At 38.9% G+C, this 22,472-nt stretch overlaps 1 protein-coding gene across 1 annotated transcript in view; it reads left to right on the forward strand.

Moving 5' to 3' along the window:
• Sema3c (semaphorin 3C) overlaps positions 1–22,472 on the forward strand; it is a 156,117-nt gene that overhangs the window by 112,855 nt on the left and 20,790 nt on the right. Inside the window, exons 12-13 of the mRNA XM_042272933.2 lie at positions 2,186–2,408; positions 22,046–22,134. Coding sequence (XP_042128867.1) covers positions 2,186–2,408; positions 22,046–22,134 — 312 coding nt within the window. The remainder of the gene's footprint in view (positions 1–2,185; positions 2,409–22,045; positions 22,135–22,472) is intronic.

Here is a 22,472-nt window from a genome sequence, read left to right on the forward strand (position 1 = left end):
AATATAATGCTTTTTTTATAATGAAGTCATATTCCCAAGTCATGGGAATATGCAGTGACAGGCTGTGTTTTATTATTTATTCTGTCAGTCATTTAATTGTTCTTGGTGTTTTTCTCCAAAAAGTTGATATTGTGTGTGTGTGTGTGTGTGTGTGTGTGTGTGTGTGTGTGTGTGTGTGTCCTACAAAAAAAGTTCTTGTCTCAATTGGTTTCAGTCTAAAACTTACATTCATGATAATGTGTTTGCATTTGAGTTCTGCTGAGAGGTTTGTGCAAATGTCTGTCTATCCATGCTGACCCAAAGGCACTGATGTCATTGGCTATCTATAGTAAGGATTCAACACACATCTTGCTTGGTTTCCAATGCCGTTTCTCTTTCTTAACAAAATTGACAGTAATGATTTGACAGATTTCACACAAAGTTCTCCATTTCTATCTTCTGTTAAAATCTCACAATGTTCACCCTATATTCCTTGTGGGAATAAAGAGTTGATTGTGAGAGGTCACTATCAGCTTTGACTGAAGCATAACTTCCTAGTGGGTCACAGTCCTTATAGCATACCACACTTACCTCGATGGTAAAAAGAGCAATTTGGCTTTGTTTGTTTTATGTAAAACTCCCTTAAAGTCTAAATAAAAACTAAAGCAGAAGCATTTTATTTAAAGAAAAATATGAAACTCACTTTTGTTTCGGAGAGTAATGTTATGAAGTATTTAATAAATTTAGGCACATACTGTTTGTGCATGCTGATATATTAGACCATTTGGTTCACAGGACTTAACACTCAGGTGCTATTAGTGAGTGAGTTTGAGCTCCAAGCTTCAGCGGTTCCGTTTTACCTGAACTTTGGTCCTGGGTATCAGAGTAACCTTCCTCCTCAGAAGTTCTGTTGGTCCTCCTTCCAGAACTGTGGAAGTTTTGTAGTTGTCTATTTTCCTCATGTCATTGTTACTTTCTATCTGCCCTGAAATCTCGAGGCTCTAATTATTCCTCTTCGGGACAGAAGCAAATCTCTTATTTCATCTGTCCTTACACTAAATTTCAGGCCAAATCATCTAACGAAGAATATAATCACTCCCATAACTACATTCACCAGACGTCAACTACTGCCAGTTTTCTTATATGATAAAATAATAGGCAAAATAGGAAGATCTAATTCTTTGGTTTTTTCGAGACAGGGTTTCTCTGTGTTGCTTTGTGCCTTTCCTGGAACTCACTTGGTAGCCCAGGCTGGCCTCCAACTCATAGAGATTTGCTTGCCTCTGCTTCCTGAGTGCTGGGATTAAAGGAGTGCGCCACCACAGCCCTGCCCGGCAGATCCAATTCTTACTAACACAATTATGACCTAGGCAACAGATATGCAGTAAAGATGAAAGCAATCAGTATGTAAAGTACTATTTCATAAAGGGCTGTGAAGTGAAACCCAGCTGAGGAGACAGAGGAGAGGTGTAGGTTTTCCGGTGTGATCACACCGGAGGAAGTAACTTTTCAACTGAGAACTGAATGAGGAAACAGGAAGCCAGGGCCTTCAGCAGAGAAAGTCAGATGGGCAACTGCACATGCCAAAACCTAAAGATGACACTCAGGGATAGCACTAGCTACAAGCTTGACTTTGCAGATAGGAGCTGGTAAGCCAGCCTAAGCGCCTGGTGTTTTGCTCTAAAGCTATTGGGCTTGATAGAACTCTCTTCCAGAGGAGAGTTATCAGAGCTCACCCCCACACTGAGCTGAGCTTCAACTTCAGGAAAAGGAGGTCATATGGAAAGAGACTCTTTAAATTAGAATTCTAATTGAATGTGATAATGGCCATCTCATTTGTTTTAAAGCCATAGCAGCATTGAATTGTGTCCATGGGTGTTTTTGCTAGCAATAAACATCTTGGTACAGAATAGGAAATGGATGAGAAGAGGGAAAAGTTGGAGCATGTTAAAAGGTACATCAACCTCTCTGTGAAAACACTCTAGAATAAGGAGATATGTCTTTCAATTATCCAATTAAATGCATCTCATGTATTAACTTTCTATAGATAGTGATCTCTATCTATAGTATCAGAATATTCATTTTCTTCTCACTGGATCTCCAATGTACTTACAACCAACTGACTTTTTAAGTGTTTTGAAAATGATTATAATTAAGACAAAGAAAGCATTTTACTAATTTCTTTTCTTTTCGTTTTGTTTTTCAGTGTCCAGGAGGGGCATTTACACCCAATATGAGGACCACCAAGGACTTCCCCGATGATGTTGTCACGTTTATTAGGAACCATCCTCTCATGTACAATTCCATCTACCCCATCCACAGAAGGCCCCTGCTCGTCCGCATAGGCACTGACTACAAGTATACAAAGATAGCTGTGGACCGGGTGAGCGCTGCCGATGGGCGATACCATGTCCTGTTTCTGGGAACAGGTAGGTGTCCTTGCTCATGGTGTACTGTAACGGAATGCTCGGTAATTTAGGTAGAAAGGTAAAACCAAAATATTGAGCCTAAAAGGATACCAACATTTCCTTTTGTTTAGCTATTAGTGGGAGCTTTAACGTCCCCCGCCTCATATTTCACTACTGTAAATGGATTTAATAAAATACATTACTTATGTGGTTGTGAGAAACAACGGAAGTTCATATATTCAAAGCATCCAAAACAGTCCCTCATCCATATTAAAGTGAAAAGGAAAACTAATCAGCTAAATTGGGGGTTAGAAGGAAGTTTTAAATATTCCAGAGTGATAGTGATAGATAAGATGTTCTCTGTAACATTGGCAAGTGGACTTAAGTATAAATAGCTATTTAGGAAATATCATAGTTGCTATGTTAATAGAGCCCGCAATTCCTAAATTTTCTATTTCTTTTACCAGAAATTCATTAAAAATAGTCTTATTTCCACAGACTTGCCTTACTGGGGACAATGAGTTTAAAGTGTTTTATAGCACTGGTTCTCACAGTGTGGTCCTCAGACCAGCAAGATCAATATCACCCAGACCTTGTTAGAAATACATTTGTAGGCCCTCCTCCAAGAATGCCAGATCTGAAAACCAGCCATCTGTACTGTAGCAAGCCCTTCTGCTGCTTCTAATGCACTCTGTGTTTGCAAATCACTAGAAGGGAGAAAGGAGCCTTGGCCTGCTGGGCAGACAGGATTACAAATTCCATTCTTGCTTGACTCCATTTACACAGTGTCTGCTAGGTTCCTCCATATTGCCCAAGCAGGAAAACTCCACACACTTACTGCCTTGCAGGAAGTGATACAGATCTCATCAGTTGTCCTTCTAGAATGTAAAAACAACTCCACGAAGTACACAGTGTGTCTTCTAATTAAGGAAACAGATATAAAACAGGCCTGCGAAAGCCATTGTAAAATGGGGCGGTTGTGGAATATGTCCTCCGAGTTGAAGGAGTTGCACTCAGATTTCAATCAGCTTCAAAATGTGGTTACTTTTTCTTGGCTAAATAAAACTTCCAGCCTGCTCTTCTCATGAAGTTCTTATTTTATCCCTTCTTGCAGCTAAAACCTCGGATCTGGAGCTTTCATTCACACATAATTTTTGTTTGAAATCCTAGAGACAGAGAATCTTCTAAAATGTATTCTTTGGCATGCCTGGAAGAGCCTGGGTTTTCCCTGCTCCCACTTCACTTGCCTGGCTTCTGAAGCATAAAATCCTTCCTTCCTGATCTAATCATTCCTTATATCCCAACTATCCTGCCACCTCCAGGACGTTTGTTGCCAATTATAATCCTAATCCCCAGGTTTCTTTCATTTTATCCTGTACCAACTTTGACTTAGGAAGCTTCGCCACACACAGAACATGAGTGAGTATTCCCCCCACTGCCAGTTCTATTTCATGGCAGATCTCACCAGGGCCTTGAATGTTCTCATCCTATAATCACTAAACTACCTCCCTGCTCTTGTATCATGTGGCATTTCAGAATCTCTCTTTGTCTATTGGTTCAGCCATGTGGCATACAGTTCTTCCCCTCATTCTTCCTGTATGTTGGTATATATGCAGGCGTTTTCCATGTCCGCCTATTCATATACATTCTTTTGACCACCTTGTTTATTTGCTTTGCTTTAATTATGTATCATGTGAAAACACAGTTATAAAGTGTGTCATTAATCCTTGGCAACTCAATAGTTGAATTAGCATTTCAAACACTGTTGTGCAAACTCCATTTATACTCTTCCAAAACTTTCTAACTAATACTTATACACTCCCCCATATTGTATTCACTGTGGTACATTTTTCTCATGCTTTGATCTCTTTGTATTCTATAATTTCTCTATAGGCATATCACAGGGTTTTGATAGCCCAATAAATATTTGTCAGGCTGAACTGAAAAGCGTGAGTGTATCCACTGTTACCCAGGCAATAAAATTAATTCATGCATGCCCCCAAAAGACAATCTTCAATTGCATGTACATATACTTTCATAGATGATTCCTAAACTACTACAAAGAGTTGTATTTAAATCAACAGAATACTCAAGATGGAGTTTGCATTGAAAAAACCCTGTATTTCTTGAAAGAAAGTGGCAGTTTAAATTCCCACTTTTCTCAATGTTTCATGTTGGCTAGGTGATTGTTTTCTGCTTGCTTGACTTGAAGCCTGTTTAGAAGCTGGATGTTGATGTCACTGTGAGGTTGCTTTCTTTTGAAAATCTATATAATATATGTAGATTTCATGGGTGGAATTTTAGTCTTTTAAAAATGTTAAGCACTGTTTATTTAAGTAGAAGACAGCAAGTAGCATAGTCCTGCAAAGATGCTTCAGCTTTTCTTCCCACAGAAGTTCTGGCACTTTGACATGGATTTTTTGTATGTGTATGTAAACATGTGTGTCGTTTCAAAAGCTGTCTTTGGGCAAAGGCTTTTAATTGTAGTGGAGGCTTCACTAATGATTGCTTGCAAAACCTCAGGAGTGTCTTAAGGATTCTGTCCAAGTAGGAAAGTGCATGTTGTGGCAAGGTCTCTGCCCACAGCATCTTTCTGGAAAGATGGTCACTGACTTAACCACTGACCCTTGTCTATATTGTCCCACTAGACTGCACTATAATTTCTGAACAAATGTTTCAACATTCATGAAAGTGGAATTACTAGTACACTGATATAAAATGAAATTTCTTTGAAAAATATATTCTCTGTATACCATTATCAGAACACCATTTAACTTTTTCTGAAATGGCTTTTGGGAGAATCATGCACCATTGTCCTATGCATGACTAATTCTGTAAGTAAGTGGGAGACTATCAAATTTTTTTAGATGTTGACAAGTTTCTAAATACAGGAGAGTATTTCTACTGTCATGGATGAATAATGGTTCACCAATTATGGTGACAACAGAGAAAGCTATTATCATGGCTTCCCTTCTTCTCTGCTATCTTGAAACCTTCAAGGGAATTCAATGAAAGCAGCAGTTGTCAAGAAAGTTTCCATAGAGAAAACTGGTGTGACAGGTCGTTGGAATTCAAATATGATATTATATAATTATATAAGTTTACCCAATGTGAATATTGTGAATGAAAGTGTTATTATAACAACTCATTATCATTATAGAATTCAATTGAGTCTTAGATGCTGATGATCTAACCTTCCAACCTGATCACCAGACAGCCAAGTAAATTATCAGGCCGAAGAGGTGGCTCATTATTTAAAGGCTAAAGCTTACAGCCCAAATTACAAAAGCTAAGATTAAGCTTTCCTTTTTGTGCCATGAAGTTGGAAGCATAATAAGTAAGTAAGTGAAAGGCAAGACAGGGGAGTAGGAAGGGAGAATAAAGAGGGTCAGACGGGGGGGGGGGGGGGGGGGACGGGACGGGGACACAGACAGACATCGCTTCAGCCAGCAAAGCCTACGGAGATTCCTCAGTCTCTTGCAGAAAAAGATTACTTCTGCTTATTTAGGCTGATAAATACAGAATTTTCATAAAGTTACAGAAAGATTACTTCTGCTTATTTAGGTTGATAAATACAGAATTTTCATTAAGATAAAGAAGCTGTTTTCTAGTCCATGGAGGCTGTATAGGTATTCATGTTTCCCCAAATAAAATTTTCTTTTGTATATTACATGCTATTTTGTTAAAATTTAAGCTAAGTCTACTTAATTATTTTCATATAATTCCTGCTAGTACCCCTTAAAACCTCATTTTGTGTGTATATAAAATCAACTATTTGTTTTAATCACCAATATTCATTTTTTTCTTATTCTTTAGGAAGGTTTTAACATGCAGGCAAAAGCTATCATGGGATTACTATTTCTCTTTTAGCTTTGCCATCTACCACTTATCTCCAGGCCATTGGCCCAGAGCAGACTCTATAACACAGTCAAGAGATTGCAGCCTCTTTTCCCTTTGCTTCTGGAGTTATGAAAATATTTTAGCGTCTGGGTAAGGTTCAGACACATTCTGTCAAGTCCACATTTTTAACACTACATGTGAATCAGAATGATGTGACTTTTGATGAAAGGGTAAATGTTCTTGTGAATGGGTGTTAAAGATTTAGGATGATTTAATAGCATTGTGGTTTTTTAAGGTAGGATCAGTGTGAGTGGTCCTCCACCACAACTCTTTTATGGACTCTACCATTTCATGCTTCTAATTAGCTTCTGTTTAACTGGATGAACACAGAGTCGGGGAATTGGCTCCAGGAAGTCTTCCCAGTATGCAGAATTCTGAAGTATGTGCACATGTGTGAGCAGAGCCTGAAAATGCCTGTCTGGCAACACTGGAGAATAACTGCTTCCTTCATAACTAGAGGTGTTGGCAGTTGCTGCTCTTGAAATGGCATCCTGAATGAGCTGCTGTGCCAGGAATTCTGAGTTTTTAAAGAACTCTCTAAAATACTTGTGCAAAATTTGATAGCTGCAGAAATGTGTTTGATTTGGGAAAAGACTACCATCATTTGAGAACTACTCATAAAAATCCTCTAAGGATGATGTACACATTTCTCCCTCATTTAGGAGTGGAGAACAAATCTCTTTAAAATCACTTGGATTTTATGACTGTATGGGTCACTTCCTGCAAGGACCGGATCTGAAACTTCTGAAAGTTTATCATCAGTTCTGCAGGGATTTTCACAGCAGTCAGGACTGATAGGACACAGTAGAATCATGGCTGAACTGAGGGGAGGAAGATGATAATCCGTGTTGCCATGGCTTCTTTATCATGTGAAGAGTAGTGAAGAGGAGAGTGATGAAGAGAAATCAGAAAATGACCCTCTGTCCAAAGACAAGTGCTTTCCCATGAACTGCGCCTTGTAAGATGCGGACTTGACACAGTGGGTATAGACTTACTATGTAAACCTGACAACTTGAGTGTGAATCTGCAGAACCCACTTAAAAGCCAGAGGCAGTAGCATGTGCGTTTGTCATCCCAGCCGGTGCAAGGGGAGACAGGATGTGGAATAAGGGCACTCCTTGGCAGTGTGTAGGCCAGTTAGCACAGCATACCAGCAGTGAACAGGAAGAGAGAATGTCTAAATGAAGGTGGTTTTGTTTATTGACTGACACAGGAAGCAGGGCATACTTGCCAGCACTCATTCATACACATGCAAGCCCACATACATGCACACACCCTCATAACTCTCTCTCTCTCTCTCTCTCTCTCTCTCTCTCTCTCTCTCTCTCTCTCTCTCTCTTCTCTCTCTCTCTCTCTCTTTCTCTCTCTCTCTCTCTCTCTCTCTCTCTCTCTCACACACACACACACACACACACACACACACACACACACACACACACGTGGACTGGGACACCAACCCAGCCACAAAGTCTTCAACCTACAATTTATCCTGCCTGCAAGATGTGCTGGAGTAATGGTGGCACGGAACGTGTAGGAGTAGCCAACCAATGGCTGGTCCAATTTGATGCCCATGCCAAGAGATTGAGCCCACCCCCGACACTGCCTGGAGTGCCAAGAGCCAAAGACTAGATATCTAGGGTAGAATCAAACAGGACTAGCAAACAAACAAGCAAACAAAAGTCAATGAAATGATATGATAATTCTGCTCTACTCATGGACCACAGCCTAACACAATCTTCATTAGAGGCTTCATCCAGCAGCTGATGGAAATAGATGCAGAGACCCACACCCAAACATTAGGCAGGCCTGGGCAATGCAGAGGAGAATGGAGAGGAAAGATTGTAGGAGCCAAAGGAGTCAAGGACACCGCAAGAGGTCAGCCCACAGAATTAACTAAGCTTGAGTCAAAGGAGCTCACAGAGACTGAAGGACCCTGTATGGGCCTGAGCTAGGTTTTCTGCATGGGTCTGTGCTAGGTCCTCTACACACATGCTGTGGTGGTTTAGCTTGGTTTTCTTGTGAGATTCCAACAGTGGTAGTGGGGGATGTCTCTGATTCTTTTGCACGCTCTTGGGAAACTTGCCCTCCTCCTGGGTTGCCTCCTCCAGCCTTGATATGAGGGTGTGTGCCTGGTCTCGTTGTAACTTGTTATGCTGTTTTTGGTTGATATCGCTGGGAGGCCTGCTCTTTTTCTGAAGGGAAACAAAGAGTGGATCTGGGGGAGAGGGGAGCAGGGGAGGGCCAGGGTCTGGGAGGAGTGCAGGGAAGGGAAACTGAGGTCAGGATATAACATACGAGAGAAGAATAGAACAACAAAGGAACAAAAAGCTCCATAGTGCTGGAGAGATGGCTCAGGTATTAAAGACTGGTCTCACCCAAAACATCAAGAAGGTGGGCCTCATGGGTTCAGGAGACTTGATCTGGTATTAGTGAAAACCCGGTTCCTGGACTAATATATCACTCGGAGTAGCTGCTCTGAAGGAATTATTTGGGTGAATAAGAGAATGTGTTTCATGTATTATCCAGCACTCGTTCTAGATCATGTAAAGTCATTTCTATATTGACTATAAAAGATTCAGAATGCAGACAACTGCAAACCAATTTCACATTCTAAACATTTCTCTTCAAATTCCTACTTTTTTTTAGCATAGTCCATTTACATTTTCCTTATACTGAAGTTAATTTCATTTTCAATTTCTCATTTGACTTTGAACAACATGTTTTATCCACACATGTCCAACGGATGTTTTGATGAGTTGACAGGACACTGGCTCTGGCATTCCTTGGTGTGAACAATATCACACACTTAACCTCATCTAAACATTGTCACCAAGTCCTGCATGTGAGGCAGATGTATCTAACAAGGTGACAGAGAAGACAAAGACAAATGTCAAAGACTTTTCCATGAAGCAGACTGAATTTTAGTGTATAGACTAACTGTTCTAAAATTTAACCTGAGAGTTTGATGCCTTCTTGCCAGTTATATTACATTCTGACATGGAAGTACACGTTTTTGGTTTTTTTTTTTTTTTTTTTTTTTTTTGTGACAGGGGATGGATACACAAGAAAGTAGGGCTTTGCCTGAGTTTTTGGAATGACTTCACCAGAGTTTTCAGAATATAGAAAATTCGGAATTTACAGATTTTATTATTTTTTTTAGAATTGAAATTATACCTGTATCCAGAATGTTTGACACATTCATCCAGACACATAGGAAACCCTGATATGCTTCTCCTTGTTTAACTCAAATGGATTTTATACAACGGATTGATACACTGAAGGGTTTCTAACTCTGCAAGTGCTCTCAGCAAGAGGCAGAGTGCTTTGCTCCATAAGGTTGGCCCACTTTCCACTCTATCACAACATTTTTCTCACTTGGGGGAGGACAGCTATAGTCAAACCCCATCTCTGGGGTGTCTTTGTTCAGTCCTCTTCTCATAGGACTAGAAGGATGTTTTTGCACCTTCTGATGCTGGTTGCTGAGGTCTGTTGGCTGACTGTGGGGTGGAAATCACTGTGCTGGGTTTTGTTCTTCCAGTACTGCCAGCTTCCTGGTGACAGCCCTTGCAGCCCCTGTTCTCAGAGAAGAATGCACAGCCTCCTGCTCCCAGGCTGGGCCTCCTGTGACTCCCCATAGGCCCCTAGCTGGCTGTTTGTGGCTGTTTGTGGCTGTTTGTGACTGTTTGTGTGGAGACCAGCTCTGAAGAAAAAAAAAATGATTGCACAGGGAACAGCTTAAATTTTAGAAAATTAGAGGAAGTGTTTTATTTAGAATGTGAAACTCAAGAGAAATTTGAATAGAAAAGTTTTAAGGCAGAACTTCTGAGCTAAGTATATGGCATGACAAGTGTGTTCTTAACATGTTGGTTTACTTTTCCACTGATGTAGTAGCAGAATACTGAGCATTCAAATATCTTTCTCATAGTTCCTGGGACTGGAGATATAGTACTTAATTAGCAAAAGGCTCTCCCAGGTGGGTTTAATGTTCCTGACCTCCTCGAGAAAGGGGCATTTTTTTCTGAACTGTGTGGATGTGCTCAACACAAACATGTAGCTCTTAAAAAAGAAAAGAAAAAGACGGTTTGTCTTTGCTGTAGTCAGAATGATGAGAGACAGTGAAAGCAATGTCAGAATTTCACCCTGGTGTCCCTTAGATGGAAGAAAACAATCCTATGTGGAGGAAGATAAGACGTCTCTAAAATTTTTAAACCACAGAAAACCAGTTTTCCCTGGAACATACGTTGTCATGCTCAAAATATTGATTTTGGCATACTGAGACCCATGTTGAATTTCTAGTCCCCACAATGCTAAAAGGAACAATGTGTGTTCTTCAAAAACACTAAATTACTAACATTTATGTAGCAATTTAAAACTAATTCAATCAGCTTTTGAGTTCTGGCTTAATTGATAAATATAAAGAACTTAAAAATAATTATCAATCACATTCTCTGGTTTTACACTCTGAAAGGAAAGTCAGTGCTAACTAATGCATAAAGGTGATACCACATTTCAGACTACTCTTCTTTCTCAATTGCCGAGGGGCGCTGCAGTAAGAAACCACAGCAACGGCAATGCCTTGTCGTCACAATGCTTGCTTACTCTAAGGTTGGCAGAGTCACTTTCTCAATCTGGTAAGACTGGCTATCATAAAATACAGCCGAACCATGACACTGAGGTCCTATCAGCTTGCATTTCACTATTGCCTACAAGCAAGTCACATGTTCCTTGTTGTACCTTATCAGGAATTAACTTAGAATATGACAACCACATTTATATTCACTTTAAAGCATTTTTGTTTTGTTTTAATGTTTATTTTGAATGCATGCATGCATGTATACATGTGCTTTCATGAGATGGCATGTATGTGGAGGGCAGAGGAAAGATTTGGGAGGTTGTCTCTTTCACCATGTGGAAACCAGCTCAGGTAGGCACTTGCCCTTGCCCACTCAGCCATCTCATCTACCCTGTGATATTAACGAAGAAGGTACATTAAAATGGCCAAAAGAAAGATAGCGTTTGTGTATCTAAGGCAGGAAATGATGCCCATATAAAATAGGAATTGAACGTTGAAGGTTCAAAAGGATTATCTCAATCAAGAATTATACAGAGAAAGAGATGAGGTGATAACAAATTTGCTGTTGTCATGATATATATATATATTAATTATATGATTTATATATATATATTAGAATGAATATATCATATGGTTTAAATGTATTAACATGAATATTAGAAAATATGCTTTTTCTTTGATCTGTTATGCATCTATTTTGAAACAGTGGCTGTTTTCATCAAAAGTGCAAATATAAAGTTTAATTTACAATATAATATGTACTTAATTTATATTTAACAAATAATATAAATTTCAATGTTTCATTAAAATAACACAGAGGCAACAAATTGAAATTCTCATTCCCTTTCTAAGTGAATGAACTAAGAATGTGATGAACTAAATGGCTTATTTAGGATTGCGGTGCCATTGGAAACAGCTTTGAAATGAAGCCAAAGTCTGTATCCCATTGGATTGAAGTTTTGGTGGACTCTCCAGATGGATAAGTCAAAGAGGGTGTTACTACAGATGTCCTTCAGTCGAGAGTGCTGTGCTAGAGATAGAGAGAGGAGCCTCATTAGCCGAGTGTGTGTTAGGTGAGTCCTTGACAGTGAGGAGGCCAGTCTAGGGAATTAGAATGATAAAGATTTAACTCCGAGAGTTCCTTGAATGAATAAGAAAATTAAGAAGTATTTTCTAATAAGAGTGAGGACAATTTATGAAAATAAGCACAGAATAAAAGGAAGTGACCTTGAGAAAGACGGGGCAGGCAGGAAGAAGCAACGGACGAGATCATTATATTTGAATGTCCTTGTTACGTGCTGCTTCCCACATTATACTGTCTTCCTATGTACTAGTGGCATTGAGGAAAGCATATCCTCTCCATGTGTGTAGATGTATCCAGAGGGAAGGGAAAGGCCAACAAGGACAAGCGAATGGTGGGTCTGGATGTGACCACAGGGGAATGAGCTTCCTTATCTGAAAATCCAGATACAAGGATGTTCCAAGCCATTTGAGCCAAATGATTTGAATGTCAAAGCTAATGCAGAAGAGTTCATCATATGATGAAAATGATGCTGGAGAAGATGTTCATTCATGATAATACAATTCATTAGTTTCAAAAGAGTAGTTCTTTCCCTGCATAGTAGAAAGGCTGAGCACAGCTCTGGGTTTGAAATTTATTGTTGCATCCTGAACAAGAACAGAAGAACCCTACATAGTACAGCTGGATTATAAACTTGAAGCTTTTTGTTTTGTTTTGTTTTTAATGTGTACATATGTGTGTAAAATATATGTGTGTGCACCAGATGTAGATGTCAGGTGTTGTCCTCTATCACACTTTTTATGTGAGACAGTCTCTCACTGAATTCAAAAATCACTAGATGGCTAGAATGTGGCCTGTGAGCTTTGAGAATCCATCTGTCCCACCTCCAAGCTAGAGTTATAGATGCTCAGCACCAGGCAAAAGAGGCTGGGGAAGCAAGGACAGAGACGTGAAAATAAAAGGAAGGACAAGAGAGGAGAAGAGAACAAAGAAAAGAAAGAGAAGGGAAGAAGAGGGAGAGAGAGAGAGAGAGAGAGAGAGAGAGAGAGAGAGAGAGAGAGAGAGAGAGAGGATAACTTTAGTGATAAATCCCAGATAGAGCTGCTGGTGGCATTTGGGAAATTACAGAGCAAAGCGTTGGTTTTATAAGAAGCTTGGGTGGTGTTGTAACACGTGGAGAGTAGGAAGAAGTGGCCAAGGAAAGTCAACTCAGTTAGACACAGTCTCTCGAGTTTAAAGGGAATGTTCACAGCTTGTCTCCTTTGATCTTGAGCAGCCTGTCAGCTGTGTAAGGGAAAGGCAATATCCATATTTTATAGACAAAGGCAAATTAATGGGTCACAATTTTGAGTTGCATGTGTGGGGACATGGTTTACCGAGCAGCAGTTCTGAATGTGCTGTTAACTGTGCTACTTGGGGCAAGCACCTTTTCACCACCCAGTGCTTACTGCAAACACCATTGCAGGGTAGAGCTGTGCTCATCACAGGACGCCATTGTGGGAAGCATCCTTTCTAACAACTGCTGTTAGTTAACACAACTGTGGTGTCCTTAATTAGCAGGGTACCTTAAGCCATTCTTCTTCTGGGGATTTACAAACTGTTTACTTTAAAACATGACATGATTTCACTTTATAGTTTTACTTGAATCAATCTCTTAATTTTTTTAAAATTTTGTTTAAGTTGCAAATGTTTATTGTAAAGAACTGTTTACAAAAGAAGAAAAATAAATTCTAGTTTACCATCCCTTATTTCAAACCAAACTGTTAACATCTAGACATCTCAATCTGGCTTTTCTTTTCTGCCAGTTAAAGAATTAAAAGGCTGGGAAACTCTCAGGGGAAGTATCAGACACAGCAGACAGAATCAGCTGATAAAGAAATGCTTTTATAAGGGTTGTGGAAACACACACACACACACACACACACACACACGTACAGAGAGATAGACAAACAGACAGACAGACAGACAGACAGCGTCAGAAAAACAGAGAGGCCCAGAAAGACAGGAAGAAACAAAGAGGCAGCAAGCACGTAGAGAGAAAAGCCCTTTCAAGCACATGGAGCCCTGGGAAGCCTGAGCCCCGGACTCTTCTGGGGGTTTGAAGGTTCTTTACATGGGTCTTTTCCCCCTAACTTAGGGTTGTTCAGTTTGAACAAGACAGGAAGGATGAGAGGGTCATAATTTGGAGGTAAGCATATCCTGGTCCAGTCTTGAACTTAGCAAACTGGCCCACTGGCAAGAAAGGACTACCGACCTGAGATAAAACCTGCCAGACCTTTAGGCCTTTTTCTCAGGTTGGAAATATGAGGCAGAAGCTGGAAAGTGCACTATTTTATTGCCTATGTGTGGTCCCTCTCTTGACATGTCTGCCTGCTAGTAATCTATTTAAACCCCTACTCCCTAAGAATGTACTTTAAAATTCAGAAAATTTTGAAGAGGAAATATCAATGTATTCATATATAAGATGTCTTGCAAGGCCTTGACCATACCTCATAATAGCACACAGTACTGTTTTCTACATAGAAATCTTCAATGTTGCTGGAGGGCTTCTCTCCGTTCCACCAAGCCCTGCAGTCCCACAATCCACGTATAAAATAATCACTCAGACACTTATATTATTTATAAACTGTATGGCTGTGGCAGGCTTCTTGCTAACTGTTCTTATATCTTAAACTAATCCATTTCTATAAATCTATACCTTGCCACGTGGCTGGTGGCTTACCGGCGTCTTTACATGTTGCTTGTCCTGGCGGTGGCTGCAGTGTCTCTCCCTCTTTCTTCCTGTTTCCCTAATTCTCCCCTCTCCTTGTCCCGCCTACACTTCCTGTCTGGTCACTGGCCATCAGTGTTTTATTTATATAGAATGATATCCACAGCACTTCAACCCAAGCAAAGTAAATAACTTCATATCCACACAATTCAGGCTTTATAATAAATTGGTTCAAGGACAGATTTTATCACCATAAGAGATATATTTTAAATAGACAAAAACATCACAATGCTTGAAATTTAGGGCTGTGTATAGAGTTAGCAAATGGTCTCATAATAAAAATGGAGTGTGATCCTCAACTCACAAGCTGGTTGTTGTGTTATAAATGTAAATTTGTCTTACAAGGTCAGCTATTGCAAATAGAGAAGTTTGACTATTTCTCGGGGGGCGGGGGGTGCATATCATGTTTTACTGTTGCTGAATCCTGAATAAGTACTGTTGCTTGTGCATTTACTTAGTCAGGGTTTAATGGCCCCTACAACAGGAAGAGAAGATAGTGTGGTATGTCTTCAGTATGGTCCGAGGAGGTCCCTAGAATCTTTCTTAGGCATTGTTGGCGCTGTTCTCCTTAGGCTGGGGAATTGATGAGCTGCACCCCATGTCAGCACTTCTTACCCTTGGATCTGGTACCTTCTCCTAAATAGAACTCGTTATTGTGAGGAGCATGGTATTGCTTTGACTTTGACCACAGTAGGTCTTGCTCTTCTGGTTGCTGGGTTTATATGCTTTGTGTAAACTAACCAGGTTTTGTAGAAAACCAGCTGCAAGTTCTATCCTTAGTCTTATTAAGGGTTACTGTTTAGGTTTTTTTTTTTTTAGGTTAGATCTAAACAAGGTCTTAACTTTCAAATATATGATCTACATAAATCTCAGTCTTTGGGGAGACCAAGAATTTTCAATGTGTTAGTGAAATCTGAGTGAGGTTAACATTTTGGCTTCCAACAACATTGCTTCCCTTCTCCTCTCCCAACATCTGCAGAACCTCCAATATATCCCCCTGACTCGCCTCATAGTCCCTTTCCCACTCATCTGATCCCACCCAGATCTTGCCCAGCTACCCTGAAGGACAGCCTATCCCCTGTTCTGCTGCTCCAAATTCCATTATTTGCTCCTCATCTCAATATGACATCTATGCTGCACTTGAACTCCCAGAACCTCTTTCGGGAAATTGTCCCCAGTCAGGGAGTAGAGTGTTCCTGAAGGAGGATCCTGTGCCATATGATGTACAAAAAGAGTTGCCACTGTGTCTGGCAAAATGATTCAGCAGGAAAAGGCATGTGTGTCCAAGCCAGAGGACCCACTCACACATGACAAGTGTGCATGCTGAATGCTCACACATGCACATAACTAATTAGCTAGTTAGAAAGATTTCTTCATATAGTTTACCATTCTTACATTGTTCACTGTGGGAAACTTCTCCAGCATCCCTGATTCCATTGTCCAATGGCCATAAGTGCCTTCCAGAAAGATTTTCCTTATATTTCTTTCAAAAGTATTTGCGATCCCTCTTTCCTTACTGTCACGTTCCCTCCAACTTCCATCAATAACAGTAACTTCGCAGACTGAGTATTCTTATGAAATTTCATAAGTCATATGTCTGTCTGATTTTGAAGTATCTGAAATTTATTGACTACAATTTTTCACAGAATTTTTACCTAATTTTTTTGTATTATAGAGTACATATGTTATTTCATACATTAATTACTAATGCGTTATTTCAGCTTAATTTATACAAAAATGGAAATAAAGTTTCACAAATCTATATCAAAATTGATTTGGTGGTCCTACTATGATCAATATAGACAACTACAAAGTAGTTAAATACATTTATGACAATTATACTGTTTGTCACTTGGGAGTCTCAAATATTTGAGCAGGCGTATGTGTCTCAGTAAAGCTTAATACATAAGCAATACTTCTAAAAATTCCTTCTGTGATTTAACATGGGAAACAACATCTGCATTTTTGGTAAACTCATAGGTGACTTTGACTGAGGTGATTTGAAGGCCACGTGCCTGAAAGTTTATGTAACTGAACATGACTAGAGGTACTAAGGAACCAGGTAAAATTCAATGCTATCAGCAAGTGGAACTGAAAACTAACAAATCCTATTTAATTATTTTTCTTACAATGCAGAGTATTTTAGCTTTCTGAAAAGTTCTTCCCCCAATGAAATCTTTTTAACTTAGGCGCACTCAATACATTCACAGTTATGTGACCCTATAAACTCTCGAGTCAGCAAACTTTGGAGAAGACCGTGCACTTAGCTTTGACGTGTGCTGCCTCCCCAAGTGTGTCCCCTTAAATGGAGACACTTAAGATGCTACTTGTGGCCGAGGATATGGTAGAGTCAGCCCTGTGACAGGGGCTGATGAGAATGTCAACAACACAGCTCTTCAGTTATCTGCCAGGAGTGTGTGAGAGTGCTGCTTGTTTTTCCATTTTATTTTCAAATTATAAAGGTAGCAATAAAAGACTACAGCAGCAGTGGTTTGCTAACCAAACAGGAAAATGGCTTCCACTGGGGAAGGGTGTTTAGCCTGGCTTTAAATGACGTAGCCACTCAATTAGACCCAGTGGCTTTTGAAACTGCCGGTGATGGAATCCTCATCACATTTCCTTACTGTCTGCAAAGCCTCCACTTGCCTGTGAGTTTCAGCTTTTGCTGGGCTTTACCCTTTTGTTCCTTCCATAAATGAATTGACCTTAAAAAATATAATGAGGGAATGTGGGCATTTAACACATTTGTTTATTGTTTTGTAATGTTTGACTTTAAAAATAAATACTAGAACTTACATGACAGTTATCTTAAAGTCATGTACTACACTGCAGTGTTTGACACCCTGGGTCACTGAGCTGAAAAGAAAAAAAGGAGAAAGATTAGTATGTGATTCGGGATTGTGTGTCTTTTCTCAAGTGAGTAAGGCTGCTTCTTCCTTGATGTGAATGATTATTGATTAGCATGCTCTCAGATCACAACTGTGAGCACAATTTGTAGGGCATGGTATAAAATGCACTCAGTGTCCCTTAAAAAAATGAAGACTTTTAAAGAGGCGATAAAAGGGCATTAAATCAAACTTGTCACCTCCCAGAGCATAGGTGCCTCTGTGGTTGTGTCGGTGACACATGGAGGAAGCCACCCTGACTAGAATTCTTTCATGAGTTAGTAACCACTGAGAGGGGAGGGCCAGAATCTGATTAAGGTGGCAGTGTGCCTCCGTTCCAATGGGAAACACAGCTTGTTTCCAGGGAAACCTGAGGACTCCAGTTAAAATGCAACCAGGGGATAAATACCAATCCTGACTCCAATGACCTGCTGAGTAATGAGCTATGCTTCATCACTTGCTTTAAACTCCAACACCTACTGTGTAATACATGCAGGCTGCTCTCTAGGTTAAAGACAGAAGAGCACTTGAACAATGATTGCTGTGATCACTTATATTACATCTCAAAGAAATCTAGATAGTCTAAAATAGGAATCAGAAAGGATGCTTATTTAGGGAAGTTTCTTTAGATATTTAATAAACAAAGGAAATTAAATCATCAATGTGTATTGATCATTCTGGTGTTATCTTTATACCTAGATTTACATCATTCAGAAATCATTTCTAAGATTTGTCTTGGTTACTCATACATATCATCAGTGATTTCATTTATCAAGGGATCTATTACCTATACCATCTAGATGAAGAAGTTGAGGTTCAATAGAAGAGAGCTGCTTCAATGATGACCAAGTTTAGTAGGTGAGATACAGGGAGGCAAAATGGCTTCACCTGCCGAGGGTAACCTAAATAGCAGACCAGACACTGTTTTGAATGGTTTCTATATTGCTGTTTCTTAGTCAAAACTCAACTAAAAGCGGCCATATACCTTACCCAGGCTTATTCAATTCCCAAACGACTTCCATTTGGGAATTTAGAAGGCAGACCTTCACTGTAGCATCTTCCAGCTCTTCCTTCTGTGTTGCTACCTCTTCAAGGGAGTTTCTGGTGTGGTAGCTGGAAAGACTTCAGCACAGCTCTGTGGAAGAGTTTAATACCCTGATGAAGGAGACTCATGCTGTGGCCCTGACTTGATTTTGCCCACTTCTCTGATGATGTTATGGGATATTTTTCGTGGAGTTGGTGGAGAGCAGAGACATCCTTTATTATGTAGACTGAGAATGGAGAGACTTTGTTTTCAAAAGCTGCCTGCTGATATTATTAACATAAGAAGGGAAAATGATTTGACATATGCTATAGTAACTGACACCCACTGCAAAAGTATAGTTATTGACTCTGTTTACCCAGAAGCCAAGTGGAGCTGCAGAAAGCACCAGGACACTGCTTTACTGAAGGGCTAGTGTAGGCCTTCTCCAAAGACAAGAGAACCGTGGAGAGGATTTATAATAGTGCATACTTCCAAAGAAAACCATTCTGAGCACCCCGAAAAGGAAGATATCTTCTTCAAACAAAATGGTACAGAGATGGCTTTATGAGGGTGTCAGTACTAGGGAGCTTTATGACCGCTCTGGAATGTATACTTCACAATGACTAACATTTTAATGTGAGCACATGACTTAAAAACCCATAAATTCTAGACTGAACACTTGGGTATCATGTCTATTTTTCTTTTCATCTCTGTCTGACTCAGTGGAGAACCTCAATAATTTTTTACCAAGTCAGTGAGTTCAAATGGATGGCAGATAACCCAAATTTACTTTATTTTATAGTGAGCTATATAGCCTGATATACTGTAAAATATTTTCCATGTGTACCTGATAAATATTTAAAAATATAAAATAAGAAAAGCAAAAGACAAGTGATATTCTACTTTTTATTTTGAGTGAGTCAAATACATGTTCTTCACCATATTTTATCAGCTAATTTTGTAGTTCTTCATATTTTATCAATGAATAAATATAGTATCTCTATCAAAAACCTTTTTGAAGAGATTGATGATTCATAAAAAAATTTCCTGTCATTGTATGTTAACACATTAGAAAAAGAAATTAAGAGTCACCTGACTTATCTGAGAACATGCAAATATTTTTCTTTTATATTGAAAAGCAGGTATTGTGCATATGTAAACAACACGGCAATTTGATATGTATATGCATTATGGAATGGCTAAAATAACCAACTATTTGAACTTTTCAGAGCTAACTTGTATCTTTGAGAGACATTGCAATCAAGTTACACTTTAATATAATTCTCTTTGTGCTGTGGTATCCAAAGTTTCTCATCCTGTGCTCATGGAGGATACTGCCATAGAAAGGCTAGGATGCAAACAGTCCTTATACACTAGAGTAAGGAGCCAGAAAAGCATATAGCCTTTATCATAACATGATGTCAGTCAAATTGGATGCTCTCATCCTGTCCTGGTCTCTTTAAGCCTTTAGGACCAGAGACTCACATATTCAACAGCAGCGTTGGCATACATATACACATACACATAGACAAAGGCATAGACACACAGAGACACACATGAGAGATGGATTGGGGAGGAAGAACACCACACGTTTCTCTAAACTGTCATAATCTCAAAGTTCTCGGATTAGGATTTGTGGTTGTGTGATATTCCTCTAGATGTCTCCACTGATCATTTTGATGTGTTGTCATTCATAAATGAGGAACATTCATCCATTTTCCTTTATGACATATTTGTATAGCTTCTCTAAGAGTTTACTTATTGCAAATTTTTATTGATCTTATCCTCTAGAACAAAAATATCCAAATCATCACTTAGGCTGATTTTCAGGAGGCTTCTCAGAGAAGCAAAATCATTTTAGTTTGTAAATCACACCTGGAGTCTTCAATGCTGTGGAAGCACCATAAGTTTCAGCTTGTTTAAGCAGAGAATTGTATCCACAGGATGGACTTAAAACACTTCCATTGTCAAATTCTCACACACTGCATCCTCACAGTCTAGCAATTGTTTAGCAAGTCCCAGGTCTCACTCTTCTAGATGTCTCTTAGTTTTCTTTCTTTTTAAAATCATCCTGTCAGTTTGTACCATTTTGTAAGCCATGATTTTTTTTTAAATAAGAACTTTGGAGAATCTTTTGGTAAGGTTCATAAAATATGAATTGTAAGCATGAGTAGGATATTTTATGTCAAAGTGACTCTTGGTTGTAGACTGACAACCAGTTTTAGATGCTGAGGTTAAAATGTGCAGTATCAGTACCAAAATGGTTCTTAGTTAGAAAGTTCAGCACAGTTCACTTCTACACAACTTTTCCTATAGACATTTCTCAGCCAAATTAAAAAAAAAGCCATCTTATCTGTTGATGGTGGTGGATTATTATAAATTGTAAGTTCATAGTCATAACTGAGAGCATTTATAACCTGATATTATGATCCAGCTTATGAATTTTTTTTTAACTGGGAATGCCCAGCCTTAGCTTGGCTTAGTTTCTAGCCAGCTTTCCTTATCTCAAATTATTCTGACTACCTTTAACCTCTGGGCTTTTCCTTTTCTCTAACTTCTGTAAATCTTACTCTTACTCCATGGCTTGCTGTGTAGCTGGGTAGATGACTCTTGGAGTCCTATTTTTTTAAGAGCAACTTACTTTTCATCTTCTCATTTTTAAATCTCAACTAGTTTTCTTAGATGTATAATTCATGTAATTGATAAAACAAAATAATCATATTCATGAAAGTGTCTATATGACTCTATAAAACAATCTGAATTATATAATCTCAGCCTAAAAACCATTTTATGTACTGTTATTATTTAATATGTACTGTTATTATTCAATATGGCTAGGTGATACAAGAACATTTTTATTTTACATTACTTTGGACCATGTAGTTTCAAAACCTTTCCCTATATTTTAAGGACATCCAAAGAAACATTGCCAAATGATAAGTAAAATCGTATCACTATGATTATTCTAAAAATGGTATCCATACCTGAGATAAGCCAGTTTATTTATGTTTCTCATTTATGTATTTTATTTATTTTGACTGTATATTGTAATAGGAGTGAGATATTTTGCCCTAGCTAAACTCAATATTCTTCAAGACTAGAGACTTTATGCTATTATGATAGCCAACCGAACTTAATACTTTCTATTATATTTCAAGAATATATACTTGGCTCACAACTTATTTTACAGACTTATTTTATTTATAATTGTGCACCCACACATGTGTGAATGTGGCTTCTTGACTCATACTTTTGACTTAAGACACATGGATATCCTTCTTGGACAGCTATGATTCAACACTAGACAAAATATAAGATTGCCATATTTTCCTTTTAGTTGAATATATTCTCAATATAAGCATATGGGATTAGACATAAATTCAATGTGTTACAAATAGTAGTTGCTTGACATTTAATCTGTCTGAGGACTGAGCTCTTTCATTAGCAGTATTCTGACAGCATCTCCTTGTCTCTCTCCTATCTAGATCGGGGCACGGTGCAGAAGGTGGTTGTCCTTCCGAGCAACAGCTCTGCCAGCGGGGAGCTCATTCTGGAGGAGCTGCAAGTCTTTCAGGTTTGCCCATTACTGCTCTTCATCTCAACACATGCATGATGACATCATTCCTTTACTCCTCTAGCCAGTAAAAATATCCAATAAAAGATTAAATAAACAAATGCAATAAATTTTAAGAGTAGGAAAGCATCAGATAAAAGGAGAAATAGAGAACAAATATTTTTGTGAAGTATTTTCTTATACTTCAAGTTATCTTAACATAAAAGGCTCAAATTTTTTCCAGCTATCATCACAATTCAAAGAACTTTGGTCATCATTATTTTTAAAAAATGAGCCCCTATGGCCAAGTCTAGGGTTTGTCATGAACAGGGTTTTATCATTCCCTTCACAAACCACTG

This window comes from Peromyscus maniculatus, chromosome 3, assembly GCF_049852395.1.
Source record: "Peromyscus maniculatus bairdii isolate BWxNUB_F1_BW_parent chromosome 3, HU_Pman_BW_mat_3.1, whole genome shotgun sequence".
In the NCBI taxonomy this organism is placed as follows: domain Eukaryota; kingdom Metazoa; phylum Chordata; class Mammalia; order Rodentia; family Cricetidae; genus Peromyscus; species Peromyscus maniculatus.